The sequence below is a fragment of the Rhagoletis pomonella genome, unplaced genomic scaffold (genome assembly GCF_013731165.1).
Source record: "Rhagoletis pomonella isolate Grant_MI unplaced genomic scaffold, Rhpom_1.0 Rhpom_scaffold_00002, whole genome shotgun sequence".
In the NCBI taxonomy this organism is placed as follows: Eukaryota; Metazoa; Arthropoda; class Insecta; order Diptera; family Tephritidae; genus Rhagoletis; species Rhagoletis pomonella.
In genome coordinates, this window is record NW_023458556.1 from 54,354,931 (window position 1) to 54,376,746 (window position 21,816).

At 36.2% G+C, this 21,816-nt stretch overlaps 3 protein-coding genes across 3 annotated transcripts; all 3 read right to left on the reverse strand.

Annotated features, from left to right (window-relative positions):
* Positions 1-1,250: 1,250 nt before the first annotated feature.
* On the reverse strand, positions 1,251-3,658 carry LOC118734686. The gene is made up of 3 exons (XM_036464394.1): positions 3,123-3,658; positions 1,586-1,744; positions 1,251-1,450 (listed from the first exon to the last, which is right to left on the reverse strand). Exons 1-3 carry the CDS (start codon positions 3,605-3,607, stop codon positions 1,270-1,272), a joined length of 825 nt encoding a protein of 274 aa, XP_036320287.1. The 5' UTR covers positions 3,608-3,658; the 3' UTR covers positions 1,251-1,269.
* Positions 3,659-3,904: 246 nt separating this feature from the next.
* On the reverse strand, positions 3,905-12,101 carry LOC118753775. Its single transcript, XM_036488655.1, has 5 exons — positions 12,034-12,101; positions 9,040-9,691; positions 7,291-7,669; positions 3,998-4,276; positions 3,905-3,928 (listed from the first exon to the last, which is right to left on the reverse strand). The coding sequence occupies exons 1-5, from the start codon at positions 12,098-12,100 to the stop codon at positions 3,905-3,907; spliced, it is 1,401 nt and encodes a 466-aa protein (XP_036344548.1). The 5' UTR covers position 12,101.
* Positions 12,102-12,298: 197 nt separating this feature from the next.
* LOC118733804 (kelch-like protein 41a) lies at positions 12,299-20,065 on the reverse strand. The gene is made up of 5 exons (XM_036463379.1): positions 19,867-20,065; positions 19,710-19,783; positions 18,920-19,644; positions 13,717-13,916; positions 12,299-12,746 (listed from the first exon to the last, which is right to left on the reverse strand). The coding sequence occupies exons 1-5, from the start codon at positions 19,869-19,871 to the stop codon at positions 12,425-12,427; spliced, it is 1,326 nt and encodes a 441-aa protein (XP_036319272.1). The 5' UTR covers positions 19,872-20,065; the 3' UTR covers positions 12,299-12,424.
* Positions 20,066-21,816: the final 1,751 nt, after the last annotated feature.

Consider the following 21,816-nt stretch of genomic DNA (forward strand, 5'->3'; position numbering starts at 1 on the left):
TCTACAGGGTTAATGTTTGCTATGTACTAGGGTGTACGATTATTCGAATTTTTTCCAAAATCGGTTTTCGAGTTATACGAAAAAAGCCTATTTGAAAAAAAACGGTTGTTAATTTTTAAATTCAGAAAAACCTAGTTATTCTGGGTATTTGCTTTAAATTTTCGAGTGTGCTTAAACGCGAATGAAGCCAAACGAATATTCTGTAGTTAATTTCAAAGCACATTTTTACCACAAACTTGTAAAACATACGTATAGCAAAAAAGAATCTTCTTCTTTAACAAAGTAAAAAACATGATGAATCTAAAGCGAATTTTATGATGCACTTGTATAAATATTCTAGATGAAAAACCGCGCTTATTCGATAACAAAACACCGGTTTATTAGATATTCCAAAAATCGTGTTTTCAAAAACACCGCCAAAAATTTGGGAAAATCCCGTTTAAAACTGGTTTGGAAAAACCGAGACAATCACCCTAGTATGCACGTACTTACATACATATGTAGATATGTAGTTCAACGCATTATTTTTTCTTCTTCATGCTTTCGTTGCTTACCCCGCCGTCTTCAATATCGCAGCTGTCAATTTTCGCAATTTCACTTGAAAAGTGTTGCAAATAAATGATGCTGTTCTTGCAATCGTCAACATGCCGTTAGCGGAAACGAAAACGGAGACGGAGACGGAGACGGCGACTGTTGGTGGAGCACAGCAGCGGTATTGACGCTGTTTTATAAATGTACTTATTTGTGTTTGATTCTTTTTGCCTACACTCTACCTACTTGCTTGTACTTAAATATGTACATAATAATTTATGTATAAAAAGTGGCGCTACGAGTAATTTAGGTATACAAGCTTCACAGTGGGTAGGCAACCAACGCACTTTTCTTGCTGATGGCAACAGGAGGCATCATGAAATATTGTATCGATGCGTGAAAGATAAATGAGCTGGGCGCTCTGTTTCTCTGCGCGCATGGGAATGATAATCTTTGTTTGAAAAAAAGTATGAAAATTTAGCAACAGTTAAGTTCGACATGAATTTCACACATTGATAATGCTCGGTAAGTTTAAAATAAATATTCGGCTGGCACTCAAATCAATCCCCAATCCCCAATAAATTGGAAAATAGCGCTCCCTTAGCTAAAATATAACAGACTCATTGTACGTATTCGTATTTATACAAATAGTTGACCACAACTCTGTGTGAATATTTATGTAAAATAACAAAAAAAAACTATGAAAGAAAAATGTCTCAGCAGCAGCATAAAAACAAATCAATCCAAAGCGAGTACAGCACTTCCAGACAAAGGCCATGGTAATTCTGGCAGATCCTTAAAGTTTCGGCGTGTTTTCATGCAAAATGATTCCACCTTAGTCAGTGTACATTTTTTGATAGTAGAAACGCCTCCAATAATTACAATTCGATTATTAAGGGTGGTGATATCGTGACCGTGTCTAGGAAAATGGGATAGATAGTTGTATAAATAATTATAAATTTAAAAAAAAAGTATAAAATACATTGAAATAACATTGCATGCTAACAATTTAGCTTTTAATTAGAAAATCCAAAGTTAATATTAAGAAAAGTACCTGGCCCATTTAATATCACCATAATGATGCCATTGGCCTTCAACAAAGTTATAATGATCCACTGACGACAAGGAAGTTAAAACATTATCTGAATTAAATCCGATTCCGCCAACGAGATACAGTTCATTCTCAGAAGGTCTGCAGAATTTTCCAAATAATCTGAAATGAAAAAAAGACGTGAATACCAGGTACTCATGACATTTGATTTGTAAACATCTTTGGACGGCTTGGCAAAGCGTTAGGCGATTCAGTTACATTCATAAATAGGTTAGGATAGAAATTAAACAGATGGTCTAGAACTAGTCCTGAAATAGTCGTGAACGTGTGCTGATATGGTCCTGAAATACCATCTAGGTGGTTCTGAAATAGATTCCGAAATGTTCCTGAACTAGTCCCGAAATGGACCTTAGCAGGCTCCGAAATGGTCGAAAAAGTCGTGAACCTGTCCCGAAATTCTCCGGAACTTAAAAGAAATTTGGTAAAATTTTTTAAATTAATAAAAAAATTAATTATTTTTTTAAAAATAGTTCACACTGTAATAAAAACTATGTAAATGAAAATTTAAAACTTTTCAGATTTTTTTTTTTTTGAAAATGTCGGCCCATTTAATTTTGGGAAAATAAATAGCAAATTCTCGTTGATTTTTGACAATTTTTTCGATACGATGTTAAGCATTTTTTCCCATATAAACAGCATGTCGGCATACAAATATTTACAAAAATCACCCAGAATTTTTCTAAATTTTGAAAAATATTGTAAACTTTTATTTTTATTTACACTCTATTTAAAAACAAAATTATTTTTTTAATATTTTACAAAATTTTATCTCATGCTGGAAAGGTTTGCGGGGTCAAAAGTGTACATCAAAATACCCACAAATTTTATTTCGTTGTTGCTTTTTCCTCTAACATACCATACATTTTTTATGCAGGAGTTGAGTAATGGCATTCATGGTGGAATGATTACTCGTTTTGTTTTTTTTTTTCATCCAATGCAATTAAAATTAGCCAAACACACGTAATAGATTTCGAACCGAACTTCATTCGACCTACACTGCCTTGACTTGGGCCGCCTGACTTTCGAAAAACTGAACCATTTAGCAACCGATTTTCATTTCCAAGCTATCCTATCCAAAAGTTAACCTCTCCACATCAAAAAAAAAAAATCTTGAAAAAATTTTAAAAACAAAATTACACAATGTGAATTCGCAGAACTTTTGTAGAAATTACTCGCTAGTAAAAATATCTTCTCAACGTTATCTCAAAAATTTCAAAAATTTTTTATGGAAAATTGCCAGAAATTTCTTACATCGCAAACTGCAGCTAAATACCTTATGTGGCAAATAAATAACAAATACATACATGCATAAAAAATCAATTAACATTCTAATTTGAATTTTATCCTGTTCTCAAACCTATGCATGCATAGATGCATAACAACGTTAATCAAACGTTGCAGTCTATTCAATCCACTTGCCATCTTGATCGCGTGCACTTTAGTATTTTTTTACCATAAAATCGAAAGATAAGCCGCTTACCGTGGTATACGCAAATGCTGATTTGCTTTAATCCATCGTGTGCCATCAATGCCAGCACCACATCTCTTCATAGTAGTGGACAGCGTGCAACCACCTACGCCATCATCACCACCCACAGCAGCAATAGTCGCATCACCATCTACATCATTGACTTTAGGCAAGCGTATATCCGTAGCGTGTTCGTCATTGCCGCTACTGCCATAAGCACACTTCAAACTATAATACTCCATCGAATCGGTGATTACATCCACGACTGCACTTTTTGTTGCTTCGACAGCAAAACTGTCAGCATTGCCATTGACGCCCTTTGCCGCGCCATTAACGCCACCACCAATTCCATCGCCATCGCCACCACCCAGAGCCTTCATATCCGCTGGTGTTGTTGTACTAGCGATAAAACCATCTCTGCTGTCGGATGCTCTCGTTTTCGTTTCGATTATGCCGCCAGCTATCCAAATCTCGTTATTTACCATGGCAGCCATCATACCGTAACGTCCTACATTCAACGGAGCTTTCTAAAACCCCATAAATAGCAGGCAATGTAGTGAAACAATTAAAAGTGTATGTATATGCGGGGCAGAAGGGCAGGGAAATATTTTTACATAGAGTTAGTTCCGATTTGTTCGTATACATATATATGTAGTACGTACATATGTATGTAGTTACTGCATTGTTTTCTGGTGAGGTTTCAATTGGTTGTCGGAGCGATTGAGCTTTGTACTGAGTAGGTGGAAGTAAGAAATTATGTATACCAATGGACCACAAAAGCAGAGTTTATTAAATCACTGTGTCTGGCATTGTTTCTTCTAATCTTTTGTGAATAGGTACATACATCTGTATATAGTACTTACATACTTACATACATATTTTCTTACCTTTTTCCATGTTTTGTGTAATACATTGTAGTACCAAACTGTGCTCAATGCCGTCCCATTAATGCCTTCACCTCCAATGATGAAGAAGCCATTAGCAGAGATGCTATTTCGTTGCTTCGGCTGCTCCTTTATGCCTCTGCAACGTTTACAAGCAACTTCACTGCCACAGAGCTCGTCGCTTACAATCGCGGCGAAGTCACGTCGCAATTCTGGCAAATGACATTCAAATGTCCATTTAATAGTCTGCGGATCGAAGCTCCAAACAGATTTTTCAAATATCTAAAAAAGACATATATACATAAGCATGTATAAAATGTTCATAGTCAGCACTGATTAACATAACTACAGAAATAGAGGGGGTAAGAGGTGGAGTGCGAGTGAGAGGCGTGATCTGTGAGAAGTGAATGTATTTGGAGATAATCTCTTTTCTGCAATTGTTTCTTTGCTGCCACACCGATGGTCTAAAGTTGTTTAATTGGATTAAAACTATGAACTATAAACTACTAAAATACTGTAAAGTGTGTGACTATCAGGCTTCGTGTGAAACTAAGATACAAATAGAAATATTCCTATCCTTCATTGCAATTATAGCTACGAGCTTTGGGTACAGAAGTAAAGCATGGACTCTTTTAGGCCTTTACTTGCTTAAGTTTATTAGCCAAAGCTGAAAGTGATAGCGCTTGACAGATGAGCTAAAGTCCATTACTTATTCACTTCACTCCAAAGCAGGGACCGAACATAACAGTTATTGATGAAAACTGTCATGGAAAAATCCACTATGAAGGAAATGTTCTACAACTAAGTGATACATACCAATCGATTTCTTTTTTCACCGGGACTTAAATTTTAAAATAAATTTTTATTTGCAATTTTTATTCAAAATTAAAACAAATAACAGTTATTTTTGATTTTTATATTATATGTCATAGATAACAGTTATCGAAGACTTTTATTTATAAAAGTCATCAATAAATATCCGTTATTGACTTTTAGTCTTAAAAGTCATCAATATAAATCAGTCACCGCCTTTTATTTTTTAAATCATTCGTGTAGAAGTCATAAATAACGGTTATTTAAGGAGGAATTAAATAAAAGTTAAAAAATAATTGTTAAAGAGCGATTTTTTAAATAAAAGTTGTAACTGTCGTAAAAAATTAGTATTTGAGATCAGATTTTACTGAAGTTTTTCAGGAAATTTGCCTAGAAATAAAGAAGTACAAAAATGGCATAGATTGGCAAATTTCCCCGCCCACTATTTGAAGGTAGTTGTTATCCAAATTTAATAAAATTTTGGTTTCATAAATGGATTTTTAGGACTGAGGGCGTGTCTGTGGACCGGTTCGGATCATCTTGGGATTTAAGTTTTTCTGGTTAAAATTAAGATACAAACCGAATTTAATAAAAATAGAATCAGATTTACCATTTCCGCCCTCTAGTGAAGTGGGCGTGCACGTTTGCAAATCCATGCGATTTTTCATATTTCTTCATTCCTACGCAAAAGTAACAAACTATAGTAAAATCGGAGTACAATTCTTTCTTTTTGCGATATTTTATATTATATTCACTGTGCGCTAGAGCCAACAATATACATAAATACAACATCAACCAGGCGTTGAATTCTTGTCTCTCTTTACAATGTTCGAAGAAAAAATCTCACAGTTTATCAGGAAATATCGAAACGCTGAATAGATCCCTTTAATTGATTTAAAAATCGCCTTTGAAAAAAATTTAAAAACATCTTAGGAATGAGATGTATATGAATTCCTTTCGTATGTATAACTCTGATGCATGGGTCGCCGTGGCATTTCTAAACTCTCCTTTCTTTATAACAGAGTTCCAAGCCTTTCCTTTGATCAACAGATTAATTGGTAGCATGCGGCAGATCACATTCTCCAATTAGCGCGATGATCGGAAAGAAGTCCGACCCCTGCATTTTATGCATCATCTTCCTAGCCGGACAAATAAACGGATCAAACCACTAAGCCGGGATCATTCAAGCGTACTAATGTGTCGTTCATATTAGCAGTGATTGAGAGTCTTTCAGTCCTTTCGTACACTCAATTCACCGGAAACCTTTGATAGCTATACATTCCACTCCCTTGACAAGGTGGCTTGGGATTACTGGAAGTAAAGGATATGTAGGTAAAAATGGTTTCTTGCTAGAACTGTGGTAAAAGGATATAATTTCAAAGCGCCCAGTTCGGATGGAATTCTGCCTATTGTACTCAAAGAAGTTACTGTACTTTTCACAAAAACTTGGAAAAAAAGATTTCACTGTTTCGCATTACCCTTAAAGGTGGTAAGGATAACTATAGTATACCTAAAATCGTCAGCCATATTACCATGATGACTGGCGTGCCATATTGAACTCGACCAAAATCGCTTTGGCGCGTTTCAGGCTTTCAGCGGTCTACTCAGCTACATATAAGTTTCATATTAGGTCTTGAGCGCCGAAAGCCACAACCGCTGAAAAGCTTGCGGTGAAGATATACTCTTACAGCGCCAAACAATAAGAAGAAGATATTACCATCATGTCCTTCATGCCGTAATATCTGAAGATAATTGCTAATTTTCGTATAATTAGGATTAAGACGCTTACTTCAGATCCATCGTTTTTGCATTAGTGTTTAGTCAAGTTTATCATCCAATTTGTGGTGAAGGGACCACCATTTTTTCTCCGCCTTCGAATGGCAGATGGTTTGTTATGAGAAGCATTTTCTTAGCGGCAATACATTCAGAGGGCAGGTTTTCCGAGGGAGGGCCGGTAAATAAAGACATCCACGAAAAATTCTAAATTTTAAATTTTTTAGGGTTGGTTAGCAGGGTTTGAAGTTTTTTTTTACTCAAAACAATTCTGACTTGGAGCAGCTGTAACTTAACGAGTTAATAAAATTATTTGACTAAGTTTTAAAAGCATGTGAAATTTGCCAGACTTCGGTAAAAATGTTGACGAATTTCTGATGTTTTTTTATTTAAATTTTTTGAGACCCGATATTTTGAGATTTCCGTGGATGTACAACAACAACAAAATAAAGAGGAGCCTCATACAAAATTTAGTTGGCGATATTTTAAGGAAAACTACATACATATGTCTGCATTGAATCCAACAGGACCACAAATAGTTATTTTGAAATTGACTTAAGTTTAGCGCCACCTACTGGGATCAATTTTGGCTTATATCAATCCATCCTCAAAATCATTCGACCTGTTTAGTAGTATGAGAAGTACGAGCGGGAGGACCCAACAACAAACAAAAGGAAACAACAAACAAATTCAATTTCTACACCACTCACCGACTTCTTTGTACAACCTAGCGCCGTCTTCGTGCCACCTATTATGTAGATGAGTCCGTTACAGACCACAGCAGCGTGATGATGACGTGAACCGAATGGTAAGTAACACAAATGCTTCCACTGCTTAGTGCTGGCATCGTAGTAGAGCACACGGTCTCCCAAATTATCCAGCTGATTGATCTGTGTATTTACACCGCCACAAGTACTGCAGCCGCCTACGCCGTTATGGTAAGGCATTGGCTCCATATTATCGGCATCACTGCCACCAAAAATTTGTGATCTCTTGCGTTGTTGTTGCATTGCCATCATTTTATCATGCTGGCAATGCTGGCAGTACGGATCGATGCCACCGAATATTAGTATTTTGCGACCTTTTATGCTTTGCATGGTAGCAAAAATGAAATTTTTTAAACTCACATTCATACATACTTATGTATGTATGTACATTAGACCATAGCACTTTATAAGCAAACAAAAAATTTCGCCGCACACGCATGAATATAAGGTACAAGGCAATTACGGAAAAAAAATTTTTTTTTGGCCAAACCTAGAGTGGACTTTTTTTCATTTTAAGGTGATAACTACATATATTGGCAAAAAAAGTTCAAATAGTTTTACGTTAATCGAAACACGTCCTTAGCAAAAGATTAGAGCTTTTTGGCGAGCTTTAATTTACTGGCATTAGGGTGGTATTTTAAGGTGACAAGAACTGAGATTTGGTGAGTATTTGAGGACAATAAACTTTGGAACAAAAAAATTGTCTGCTCTAGAGAAAACATCGATTTAACATACTTTATGATCCGACTGTAAAAGCGGAAGATATAAGGAAACATGTAAGAAGGCGAAAAAAAAAATTCAAACAGAGCTATTCAATTTCCATTACGATTAGCAATCATTCATTTTTTTGCATTTTTTAATTTTAATGATTATTTTAATTTTCTTACATAGCCCGGTAATTAATAATTAATTAAAATTAAAAATAATCAAGATAGACATTAAAAAAAATAATTGAAAATAACAAATAATTATAAATAATCACATAATCAAATTATTTTTTTAATTACTTTATTAGTTTTAATTGTTTGATTATTTTTCATTATTTGATTGTTTTTAAATATTTGATCATATTTGATTATTTCTAATTATATGATTCTTTTCAGTTGAATGAACAGATGAAGCTGTGTTTGGCAGGCATATTTTTATAAGTTAGTATTAAATAACTGAAACCAAATTTGCTATACTTGTACTGTAATTTACAAATAAGGAATGATTTCTAAAGATATTGTCAACTGTCTTTGCTATTCATTAATAATAATAATAGTATCAGAAAGAATTTTGTGGAGGAAGCGTTGGAACAGATCTCTTATACAGACATATGTAGGTATGTGTAAAAAAATTTAAAACAAAACCCAAAATTATTGAAAATAATCAAGTAGTTATATTAATCATGCAATTAAAAAAGGATCAAAAATGATTGAAAATAATTGAAAAATAACAAAGTAATGATTTTATTAAAATTAAATAATTATTTTTTTTAGTAATTAAATATTAATCATTAAAAAGTTGCAAATAATGGCATTTAATCATTTCAGGGTTACCCAAAAATAAACATGCATTATTAATCATTGTTTAACAGATCTGATTTCTAAATTACCCTCGGAAAAATTCTTTAGATTCAAAGGTGTACGACGAACATTTTTTTCCGGTTCGGTCTAATGCACAAATACACATAATTTTATTCAAACTCACGTTTTGAACTCAATTTCTTCTACAGTTGACAACACAGTCTTGGGTACTTGCACTATTGGTGTCACATGTGGTTTCACATCCTCTCCCATTGACATTCCATTGCTAGTTTCTTTGCGCGTAGGAGGTATCGTCGTCTTTGATTCGCCAATATTGTTACATGGCGTTTGAGAGGCTTTTGTATGGCAGAGTTTTGATTGCAGCATTGTCTTAGGCCCATCACTACTCCCACCAGCGGCCACATCTACATGCATACCACTAATACGAGGATGTGTGTGACCACCTTCGACACAGTGATGCACTTCACTGTTTTGTTCGTATTCATCATTCAATATTCGATGATGTACGTCGCATTTCAATTCATGTAGCTCGCTCGGAATTGCAATGTTTTCTAAGCTTTTGTTTTTGTTGTTGTAGTGGTAGTTGCAGTTTGATTGCTGTTGGTTTTGTTCTTGGAAAGGTTCATAGCATTGTGGTTGTTGATGTCGATTGTGCCTGTGGTGATGATGTTGCTGTTCATGCTGTGCTCTGTAGGCGAGCTGGTGACAACTGGACGCTGTAGAGGGCAGCAAATGAGTGGTAGACATTCTGCTTAGATTTTTAAGACTCGAAGTGTTTACCATGGCCATCTTTTGTTCACCGTGATACGGTTGATCTGGGTTAAATTAAGAATAAGGTAGTTGTAATAATAAAAAATTAACATTTTGATGGAGTAAATTTACGGTGTTCGTGGCGTATGAGTAACTTCTTACTGCTGGCTGCGCATACTCGTATTTAATCCCCTCACAAAATTAGACAAGTAATTTTTAAGTACCGTTATTTTCTTCATGTCACAATGATCGGAACTAAACCAAATTAGTATGGGACCAACCTGGAGGGACCACCTTTCCGATAAAAAAAAATTAATCGGAAGCGATTCAGGTGGTCTAAAGTTATCTAAAGTTATACAATAACATACATAAAAAAAATATACTGATGAATTTATAACCTTACACCTTATTTTGAAGTCGGTTAAAAATACTAACCTCTGTCAAATAATTTTAATTTTTTTCAACAAAAGCAGAATATTTTTCGACGCTTTAGAGACCAGAATAACAGCAAAATACACGTAAATGTTATTTTTGTTCTAATGCCACTACCTGTTTCATATGCCTTGATCTGAGCCGAAATACATATGGGCCATTCCATGCAAAAATTACACCACAATATTTTTTTTACAATCTTCGAATCGAAACAAAGATGACACCTATTTATTTATTTCATCATAATATTCGAAAATCTCGAGAAACAAATCCTAGGGTTTGAGCTCACAGAGGCATCTTTTTAAAAAATTGTTGTAGTTAATAAACTACTTATTTGTCGGCGAAAATCAACTAAGTAATCAAAATATGCGTAATTATATCCGCTTTTCATAAGAGTGTGAGATAGGTAAATAATTTTTTGCATAAAAAAATTGAGTTTGTTTCGATTTTTTTTATTGTACACCGTTTGATTTTTTTTTGTTTTTTTTTTGTAATCTAAGTAGTTGTCAAACCTTATGGAGTACACTGTAAAAATTGTTTAATGAAAAAAACAAAACCGCATAATTTACGAGTTTTTCATGCCTGCGTACATAAAGCAGCACTGGCTGCGCATGCTTGCGCGCTGAAACTGAGGAGGTTTAAGAAACGCTGGATGAAGTTTGTAGTGGTTGTTTTGCCGAAAAAAGGCATTTCTTAATTCACGGCATATTTTTTTTCCTAGGAACTATGCTCAAAAGTTTCGTTTAGACGCCAAAATAAGTATCAGAATATTGATATTAAGAATGTCCGCACCGCACTTTTCGATTTGCTATAAGAATAGCACAGAAAAAATTGATTTTTATATTTAACAAGCGATACGTTGTACCATACCATGATAAAAACATAACAAGGTAAAACCATTGAGAGGCAATAGCTCCGATCTAATACATCTCGTGTAAAATCCTGTAAAAATGTCCAACAGTAAAATTACTCTTTTAAGTGAGAGTAAAAAGTGACTAACAACAAAAAGTAAGGGAACAAAGGAAAGCATTTTTCCTTTAAAAACGTCAACCAGTGATCGCTTGACACTTTTCATGATTTTACCAGCAGAAAAAGTTTGGGTAAAATATTGCATTCATTCTCTACACAACTCTCCAAAAATCGCTCTCATTTACAGGATTTTTGAGAGATTTGGAGTACGGGATCGATTTTCCTGTAACATCCTTCAAGTTCGTGTAAAAACCTGTAAGAGCTAGTCTGACGTTTGCCAGCAATATAATGTAAAAACTCAAAACTCAAACTCACGCACACATTCTCATTTTCAATCGCAAACAACATCACCGAGTTGACGTATCGAAAAATGAGTTCAGACCTCTTTCATAGAGCGTTCAATTCTCATTACAGTTCATTTACAGTACAACGTTTCGTTCGTTAACTATACAAATAAAAAGTACAAAAAAAAAACACTTTTCTATTACCCATAAGAATAACATAGGAAAAATTCTGCCTTGTCCTGAGTCTCGTCCGAAAACAATTTTACCCGAAAATATTTATTCCGCCCGTAGTAAATATATGTATGGAAATGAAAACTGAAAAGGGAATCGGTTCGGGGAAAATGAAACTCAGAATGAAATGATATTGATAGTATCAATACCTGACGCGCTCGAGTAAATCTATGTAACTGGTTTTTTTTACTTTTTTGGAAGCCTGTAGATGCTCTACCCACCGCTGGATGGAAAAACATCACATGACCTTTTTTTTTTTCTTCCCATCATATCATCTTCAAAATCCAATAGGTAAAAATGACGCTCGAGTAAATCCCGATTTAGCATCGTGAGCTCCCCTACTATATATTATGAAACGTGCGATATCTTCGTCAAAACAATTGCCTTGCCAAAATACTTACAAGGCTCAGGGGTGCATGGCGAACTTTGTTTGCTTGTAAGCTTTTAATTTTTTCGCCCAAAAAGTAAAATTTCATTGAATTACTATTTACCTCTGGCAAGCGGCTTACGCTGCCTCAAACTGGTCTCTACTTGAATACCCTGATCGCGACATTGCATCGTAAATACGGATCCCTGTAAAACAGACAAGAGAAAAGGAAAAGAAATCAAATCTCCGTCGCTTTGAGAATTTTCAGTGATCTTTATTTAATTTTTTTTTTTATATAATTTATGTTTTTATAAAAAGAGTCACAATAATTTTCGAGTGAAGCCAAATTACAAATTACAACAAAAATTTTCATTGATTAAATCTGACAATTTGTGTGACTAGAACTATATAAATATGTGCCGACACACATACATTTTTGTTAAGTAAAGTCATCCAAAAAAGGTGAATTGGCGATTTTGTGTTGTAAATGAGGAGCAATAAGCAAAAAAAAAACGTTAACGTACTAAATTTTGTTCGTTCACTTTGTTCAATTTTCGACACTCGGAGCGTACGCAACACTGCATCGACTTCTCCACCCCTTTCGCCATTTCGAGTGAACGCCAGTAGTCTTTGCCGATGGTGTGTATCATTTCGAGATATTCTAGAAATGATTTGTACGTCACATACTGCATATTGGGGCATTCGAGGCGATGATGATAGCTGCATTCCTTGTCGAAAACCCATTGACGTTGAACCGGTGCAACCAGCTGATAACGTTCCAAGAAATGCAGAAATTCTTCGCGATTTTCGCCATAATATAGCTGAGTCGTTGTGTAACTGAAAGAAAATGAAATAAAATCAATCATGATTTTTTTTTTGTTTATGCTATATATACAGGATAAGCCACCCGCTCACCCCTTTTAAAATGGAGAAAATTGTTGTTTATTGGAATATTCAAAAATATGAACTATCGGTTCGATTGCAGAAAAAAGTTTCCGACAAAAATAATGTAATTCCGACGCATTTGTTGTTAGTGCTGCCTTTGGTTTTTGTTAGTTTTTATGTTTTGGTTTAATAATTCTAAATCAAACTAAAATAAATCAAAATAAAATATGTAAATCGAAATCAGTGATACCATTCTCACCAATTTCGAATTAGCGGGAGAATTTCGTGATCACGACGGAATTCATGATAGCGATGAGAGTATCTCCGACTTGGTAGTTCACATTCTTATGTTTTCCAGTAAAAAAAATTTGCCTCTATTTTAGAAGGGTCCACCTCTGGCCTAGGACACCATAGATATGTACACTAGAACGTACCACCTTACGAACAACCAAAAAGAATTTCGCCTGGTTTCCCTGAGTCTAAATATTTTTGCAAGGCAACTTCAATTGGACGAACCAGCGGTTGAATTTTTAAATTTTTCGGTGACACCGAAATTTTGCAATATTTTTTTTTTAAAGACCTACTGGTATAATTAAAAGTCTTCCTTTAATGATTTTTCGTTTAATTTACTGGCATTAGGGTGATAAGTAGGAAGGAGGGAGATAAGAACTGAGATCTGGTGGGTAAGTACTTGAACGGGGCACTCGAGGTCAATGTACTTTGGGACAAAAAAAAAAACCGACAAGAACATCGATATATCGCACTTTAAGACCCGAATGTAAACACCGAAGAAGTTACGAAAAATGCAAAAAAAAATATTATTCCAAATCCCCTTGCAAAAATACTTAACACTCAGCTGTTTTTTCCGGTATGCTCCAATGTACACATTTATTCGTAAATCCAAAAAAAAGTATCTACTTACGATATGCCATCGTTGATCATGCGTTTCACTTCCGGATGGCTAGCAATGCGATCGATTTCGACGCAATCGATATTCTTATTCAACGTCACAAGAAACCACGGCGGCATCAAGCTGAAGCGTACACACTTGACCACTTGCAACATATCGGGCTCACGTTCCTCCCAATTGTAGTTAAGCCAGCGCACAACCGACATAAAAATCTGAAAAAAAGGAAATATTGATTGGAAATCGTCATCTATTGGTGAGTGATTAAAAGTCGATTTTTATATAGTAGTCAACTTAAACGATAAAACACCATTGCAATCATAATGAAATTGGGTATGGGCGAAGATTCAGAATTATAATAATATTCACATATTCATAGGTAAAGGAAAGGTCATACATATCCGCTAGGAATATGGAGAAGCTGGGTCCTCACTCCCGCTTGCTCTGTTACCTAGAGATGGCATAGGAAAAACCATAGTATTTGAGAAAAGATTCAAGATAGAGGTATGCAGCAAGGCATCCTGAAGCGACCCCTCCTTCGAGGGATTACTTCATAATTGCACAATGCACTGGTACAGAGATGGATCGAAGACCCCAGAAGGAGTATGGACTGGAGTCCTTGGGCACAGAACAAGAATCTCTGTTCCTATGGGGAAATATCCGAGCATCTTTCAAGCAGAAGTCTATGCTATCTACCTATGTGCGGAGACAATCATGAGAGAGTGTACAGAAATGAGAGAATAATAATATTGAGCGATAGTCAGGCGGCACTCTAGGCTCTTCAATCTTACGAAGTCAAATCCTCGTTGGTCCTTGAGTGCATTGAGAAGCTAAACTCCCTTGGCAGACACAAAATCAGGTTAGCGTGGGTACTCGGCCATGGAGGAGTAGAGGGTAATGAGGTGGCTGACTGTCTCGCTAGGAGAGGCGGCAACCATCATTCCAGTTGGCCCAGAGCCCTTCCTGGGAGTAGGTCTCAATACTATAAAGGAGGAGCTTATGAGAGAGTGGTTCACAAAAAGGGATCTAAACTGGCGCAGTTCAGAAGGAATGCGCCAGGCAAAGAGTTTACAGGGAGGGTTTAACAAGAAGATATTCCAAGGGTTAATAAGCTTCCCAAAAGAGAGGCTTAGAATTGTAACAGGCTTTCTTACAGGACACTGCAGACTAAGGGGTCACCTACATAAGCTAATATGGTCAAATAATCTTTGCAGGTTCTCTGACTTGACCAGCGAGACGCCGCTTCACATTCTCACCGAGTGTGATGCAGTCTGCAGAAGACGTGAGAGTAGTCTAGGCTCGTTGTGGCCACAGCTTGAACTTGAGGGAACTGGGCTTAGATGAAGTGTTGTGAAGAGAAGACGGCACAATAGATCACCAGGTCGCAGTGCACACCTCACATTAATATCTAGCTACATATTCATAAAAACACAACATGTTTTAAATGAAAAAAATTGCTTAGTAAAAAATGCATATATCACCACTTGGCGCGCAATACCTCGAATCTGCCAAATGCAATACCTCGCGTGAGGTGGCATAGAAAAAATGTATCTGTCTCAATGCTTCTACTTTACAAATTTAATAGTAAATAATTATACTAAAAGCTCATATTTAGTAAGTTTAGTTAGCAAACCATTCAAACGTTTTGAATAAAATAAGTTTCTTCGCTCTTTTACGAAATTTTCGGACTATCTTTTATGTGATGTTGCATTTGGCGGATACCAGGTTTGCGCGCCACATGACGATAAGTTATGCTTTTCACTTAGTCATAACGGTTTATCTGAAAGAAAAAATGTAAAGGAGGTCGCTATACTACTGAGACCGTAAGTCTGAATCCAAGCTACCCCGAGGCATAAAGCCTATTTTTTGACTACCGAGCCCGCCAGTGGCAAGTGTAAATTTGAGTGAAGCGCCGCTGTCGGTGTCGTCCTCAAGGCACCTGTTATACTCATCATTGGCAGGCGGTATACCATTTCCAGTCTTTTCAGGTATGCCTTTTTTTTGATGCTGTCCACCATATCAGTACCCCATAGATTAGAATAAGCTTAGCTTTAGCTATGAACATCTAATATAAAAGAGCGGATGAAAGCCCCAATTGAAATGCAACATCTCCATACATGTATACAGTGCGTGCTGACGAGGCCTTCCTCGCCCGCTCCCCCAAATTGAATTTCCATCGAGAACGATTCCAAGGTACTTTGAGTTTGATTTCGGTTGAAGAGTGGTCTTCCCTAATTTAGGTTTATTTCACGCTGTCTTGTATTTTGCTGCGAATATTACTAAATCTGTCTTCTCTGTGTTAATTCTCAGTCCCACTTCTGTAGTCCAATCATATATAGAAGTGGTGATAACACCCTTCTCTGTGGTGTACCCAGCGTTGCCAGGTGTCCGGTTTTTGAGCGGACTGTCCGGATTTTAGTCTGTTCGTCTGGGTGACAATAAAAATAAAACGGGCTGTGAAGTGTGTGATCTTTTTAAGCACAGACGTACACAACCCTCCCCCTCGTCCCCGTTTCATGAAGTCGCGCAGTCCTTCATGATTTAGGTATGTAAGTTTATACTGCGCTAAAAACTCTCTCATTCATCACTCGCATGAAAAAAAAACTAAAAAACATTTGCAGACAGCTCACAAAAATTATTTTTATGGAGAACACTGCCAGCAAAAAAAAATTGCCAAAAATTTATTTTATAGCAGCTTGAAATTTGCACTTCATTATACTAGAATGAAATGGTCTACAAAACTGCATACCAAAATTCTGATTAAAAAGTTTGAAGTTATGGTGAAAATAAGCAGAATTTTTCTAATTTTTGTACAAAGTATGAAATCTGGATTTATATGGTGTTTGTTGTATACCAGCTAGACTTTTATAAAAAAAAAATAAAAACCGTTAAATAAAAAAGACCAAATCGGTCAAAATATCGCAATTCTTTTATTATGTGGACCACTATATATATGTACATACGTACCTAGCATATAAGTTCTTATGCATTGAGTGCAAAAGAGTGTATTTTAGTACAAAACGAAATGAAATTTTATGTTCCTAAATATTTTTTGCTTAGCACCATATTAAAAAGTGTTATATGTAATGTACATAAATGTGATATATGTACATATATTTTTACACATACATATGTATGTATGTACATACATGTGTATGTAATGTTGCATAACAAGCCAATTAATTCAATTATTTCTTTTCTTTTGTTTTTTTAACTCCGTGAAATGTACTGTTTTTATGAATTAATACATTTATTTGTATTTTTTTATGGAATCGGCATCGGCATCGGCATCCGCCGATTCTTTCCCCATAAGCCGATTAATCGGCATCGGCATCGGTACCTGAAAAAAAATTGGAATCGGTCGGACTCTACCTTACGTCGCTTCAACAGTGGCAATGGCCAAATGAGTAAAGCACAGGCGTGCCATTCGAGAAATCCGAGTTCGAGTCCTCGGGCAGCGAAATTTTCTTTTTTTATTTCCTTTTTTTAAATTCCATTTAATTTTCAGATTTTATTGTTTTAAAAAGAAAAATTTTGTTTAGTTTTTAGGAACTTTAATTTTTAGAAACTTAATTTAGGTATTTTTTCTTTTATAATTTAATTTTTTTGTTTCTTAATTAAAATTTCTCTTGATATTTAGATATTATTGCTTAAAAAAAGGAAATTTGTATTTATGTTCGTTTAATTATTTAGGAACTTAATTTATATTCTCCTTTTTTAAAAAAATTTTATTTTTAGTTTAATTTTCTCTTAGTTTTTGATTTTATCTATTGTTTAAAAAATATTTTTTTAATTGTATGTAATTTTGAAAAACACATTTTATTTGTTTTCGCATTTTTAATCTCATTAACCGACTTCCAAAAAAGGAGGAGGTTATCAGTTCGTCGGAATATTTTTTGTTTTTTTGTTAATCTCTTTTTCCTTTAATTTTTATATTTGGTTTAAAAAATATAAATATTTTTTATATCTATCGTTTAATTTTTAGAATCTTATTCAATTGGTTTATTTTTTTATTACTTTTTAACCGACTTCCAAAAAAGGAGGAGGTTATCAGTTCGTCGGAAAATTTTTTTTTGTTTGTTTTTTTATGTTGTTACCGCATAACTTTGGACCACGTCAACCGATTTCGATAATTCTTTTTGCAACGGAAAGGTAGTGTCTGAGAGGTGGTCCCATACTAATTTGGTTTAGATGCGATCATTGAATCATGAAATATGTAGATATATATATATTTTTTTAAGTCGGTTTTTTTGCTAAAAATTACTTATTGTTTTTTTTGTTATTGCTAAAAGACGAACGGTACAACGCTAAGATCTCTTCGTTATCAGATCTTTCAATCAGTCTTTCGAAAGTGACGACCTGACGATTTCTGCTTGACCATAGCCACCTTCACAACACGTTAGACAGTCACGAAAGACCATAGGGAATCTGTCGACACCTACATTAGCTCTTGCCATATGAATGCGATCATAGGAGATCAGATACCGCCAATTGCAAAATACGAACTTGATTTATCTGAGGAAATCAAAGTACAAGTGGCACAGCTTCGTTCTGCAAACTACAGTAGATTGAACTAATTCCTAGCCAGTATCAACTCCCACGTACCGAATGTACATATATCCTGAACATATGCCAAGTTAAGTCCACTTATCTAACACTTTAATCCATTTGCCGATTGTATGTAGCTGACGACAACAACTGCTACAAGTTTCTGACTACAATTGGTGTAATACCTGATGGAATTTCGAAGAGAGACGATTTTAGCCTCGATTCGAATTGACAAAGGGTTGAAGTTCCGAGAAAGGAGAGTGCATTTTCACAGACATTTTTCCTAAGATCTAGATATCACGTTGGGTCTGAGAGGAAAACGAAATACTCATACGCTCTTGTGTCTATAATATATAGAAATAGTTAAGCTACAGCCTTAAAAGTCCAAAATATGAAAAATTTCATAAACATATCACTTATTCGACATTTGGGGTATTCTCTAAGTCTTGCAAAACCCATAGACGGTGCAAGGAATGCATGGTAGGGTAGGTAGAACCGGTTTTTCTATGGGAAAGCTTTGCAAACAGTAAAATCCCTAAATCTAGCAAGTGTTTTGCAAGACTCTAGCGAATATAACTATTATTTTAAATAGGAAATTGTTCAAACTCTCTCAGTACATTTCAAAAATACTAGCAAACTCATCCCAACTACGTTTCCCGTCCGTGCTTACCTCAATCTCCGAGTTCACGCCGATCGTATTGGAGCTCAATAGCATACAAATCTCCTTGGTAGTCAACTCCATAAATTCCTTCGAAGCGACAAGTGTGAGGAAAAATTTGCAAATTCTTGTTAGCATCAATTGCTCTAAGCTCTCAAGTCCATAGTTGCGGGCCTCTAAATAGAGTAGGAATGCAGTGTCTTCACGGAAGCGTACATCATCGTCCAAGCAGAGCCAACACTGGTTCACTAGGTCTTTGATGCGTAGAAAATTGGCTGCATTGAAGAGCTCCAATATACCCTCACGCTGCACCAAAGGCTCCTCGGCTAGCATCCAGTCGTAGACCATCATGAAAGCGCCGGGTGTTATCTTTTCCTCTGGCAATTGTATCAGTACCTCGTTGTTGCATTCCATGAAGAAATCCGAATAACACTGCAGCACCATCATGTGGCAATTGAAGGTAACGCCGCCGATGCGTATCTGCACATTCGGTTTTCTGTGATTATCAATCATATTGCGTAGCAATTTATAGAGATTTTCCTTGGGCGGCTGGACAATCTCTTCCCAGCCCTGTATCTCATTTGTTTTAAAACCCATTTCGAGGAGGGACTTCTCCTTGAGCGTGCAAACAGGTTTAGGCTTTTTGCTGTCATGTTTACCCGGTAAAGGAATATTGGATGGTAGTATCTTGCTGGGCGGTGGTTTGGTAGTCTTTGGTGCCCCACCATCAAATATTTCTGAAAACACACATTTTAGCTGCTTAAAGTAAAAATTGGATTTTTAGATTGCTCAGCAGACTTACGTGGCAATTTTTGGTATTCAATGCCTGCGTCTTTTGCCTGACTCGAGGACTCCGAGTTGTCTACGAAATTTAAACTGTAATGAGGAGCAATAATACGAGAATTGTAAGCCGTTCAAAAATATACCACTAATTACGAGTAACTGCTAGCTACACTCACTTCATGTACTTCACGTTGTTCTCCAGCGTGTCGGAAAACTGTGGTGAGCCAGTTGTACCAGTTGTTGAAATGCTCGACTCATTATTCTACAAATTTTGGAATAAATTGCATACTTTTTTTCGAATTGGATTTTACACGAATTACCTTATTCAGTGGTTTATCCATTTGAAAATATTTCTCTGGTAAATAATTGATTAAAAATTGCTCTAACAGATAAAAATGTTGTTTAATTTGGACAGCAAAAGCAAATAAAATATATTTTATTTGAATTAACTGAAAATGAAAAATCTACGAAAATTCTTGGCAGCAAAGTTTTCTTTTGAAAAATTTTCCCAATATGTAGAGAGTTTCACAATTGATCCACGAATGTTTGGCGATGATAAACGTTGGTTCAATTATAAAAAATATATTTTGAAAGGATCGATAAAGTTTAAATTCATCAACAATCGCTTCGGAAGTTCAAACTTTTTTTTAAATTAGGAATTCAGTGCGCGTATAAGATGTGGTAAACTGAAATCGAGGGTAGATTAGAATAGGTTAAGTCAGGTGGTCGTGCCCAGTTGAGAACGCACTTGCAAATTATAGAACTTGGTATTTGTGATTCCTCGTAAATAGTAACCACTAGGACGAAAGGTGAATTCTAGTCGGTTATACGTGAGGATTGTGGATTTGCAAACATAAGAAACTGATATGACCTAACCCACCAAAACTTTCGAAATTTTTTAGAGTTGCAGCAGAGAGGTCAGCCTGAAGCACTTGATGTTGAGAAAATTACCGACTACCTCACTACAAGGAACCTCGACATCTCTACCGCGAAATCTTCTTCTTCTTATTATTTGGCGCTGTAGCCGCCTAAGCGTACTTCTCCACCTGGTCTTTCCATCCTGGTCTCGCTCTGCTACCACCAGCGGGTTCCAAGTTGAATACTTTCAGAGCTAAAGCGTCGGTGTCCATTAGAAGGACATGGCGCCAGACAGAGGAGCCGCTGTATTTAAATTCGCTGCACTATGTCCATGTCGCTTTAAAGCTCATAGAGCTCATCATTCCATTGTCAGCCGTACTCGCCGTCGCCAACGCGTACAGGCCCGTAAATCTTACGCAAATCTTTCTCTCGAATATTCCAAGACTTACACAGTGTGGTTTTGCCTTATCCAACTTGAAAAAGGTCGAAAGCGGCTTTAAAGTCGCGGGTCTAAAGCCACACTGATAAGGCCTAATCAGTTCATTGACAGTGGGCCATGGGCTTAGCCAGGTAGGGGCTCAATTAGACCTTGTAACCTATACTTATGAGGCGGGAATGACATGCGTTCATCGTCATCGTTAGGCGGTGGAGCATCGACTCCGTCATCATCGACTTCTCCACAAGTTTCCGTGCTACAATTCAGCAGGGTGGAAAAGTGTTCCCTCCATAATTTAAGTACGTTTTGAACATCGGTAACTAGGTCGCCATTGTTTTTCTTACAGGAGTACGCCCTGGTCTTGAAACCTTCCGTAAGTTACCTAACTGTCTGGTAAAACCTGGCATACACCTTTAACCCTACCATGGGCGTAGCCAGGTAGGAGCAGGGGGTTGCTTGAGCCCCCCCCATAGCTTTCAAAGTTTTCCTTATATATATATAAAATAGTACCCTGAAATGCCAGCTTAATAGGGTCGAGGCCCCCCCCCCCCTAAATTTCATTCTGGCTACGCCGATGAATCTTACTATCCTGATTCCAGAAGCACTCTAGACTGCGCCCAGCGACGCCGCCTGCTTGCTGATGACTCATGACGAAACCCTGGGGGTTGAGCACTGCTTCTGCAACAACAACAACCACACGCAATGTGAAGAACTCGGAAGAAAATTTAAATCGCTTTTTTTGGGATTAAGCATAAACAGATTTCAACATCTTATAAGTCTTCCACAAAAGAAAAGAAAAGAAAAGAAAAGAAAAGAAAAGAAAAGAAAAGAA

Coding starts and splice junctions, on each gene's coding strand:
- LOC118734686 (XM_036464394.1), bottom strand. CDS start 3,607: ATGATGGCTGCCATGGTAAATAACGAGATTTGGATAGCTGGCGGCATA. Junction 1,745..3,122: donor CAGCATTTGCGTATACCACG/GTAAGCGGCTTA, acceptor TTTTCATTTCAG/ATTATTTGGAAAATTCTGCA. Junction 1,451..1,585: donor GGTGATATTAAATGGGCCAG/GTACTTTTCTTA, acceptor CCATTTTCCTAG/ACACGGTCACGATATCACCA.
- LOC118733804 (XM_036463379.1), bottom strand. Junction 19,645..19,709: donor TGAATACCAAAAATTGCCAC/GTAAGTCTGCTG, acceptor GTGTGTTTTCAG/AAATATTTGATGGTGGGGCA. Junction 12,747..13,716: donor ATGATCAACGATGGCATATC/GTAAGTAGATAC, acceptor ATTTTCTTTCAG/TTACACAACGACTCAGCTAT.
- LOC118753775 (XM_036488655.1), bottom strand. CDS start 12,100: ATGCAATGTCGCGATCAGGGTATTCAAGTAGAGACCAGTTTGAGGCAG. Junction 7,670..9,039: donor GAAGAAATTGAGTTCAAAAC/GTGAGTTTGAAT, acceptor TACCATGCAAAG/CATAAAAGGTCGCAAAATAC. Junction 4,277..7,290: donor TAGGTTGTACAAAGAAGTCG/GTGAGTGGTGTA, acceptor TGTCTTTTTTAG/ATATTTGAAAAATCTGTTTG.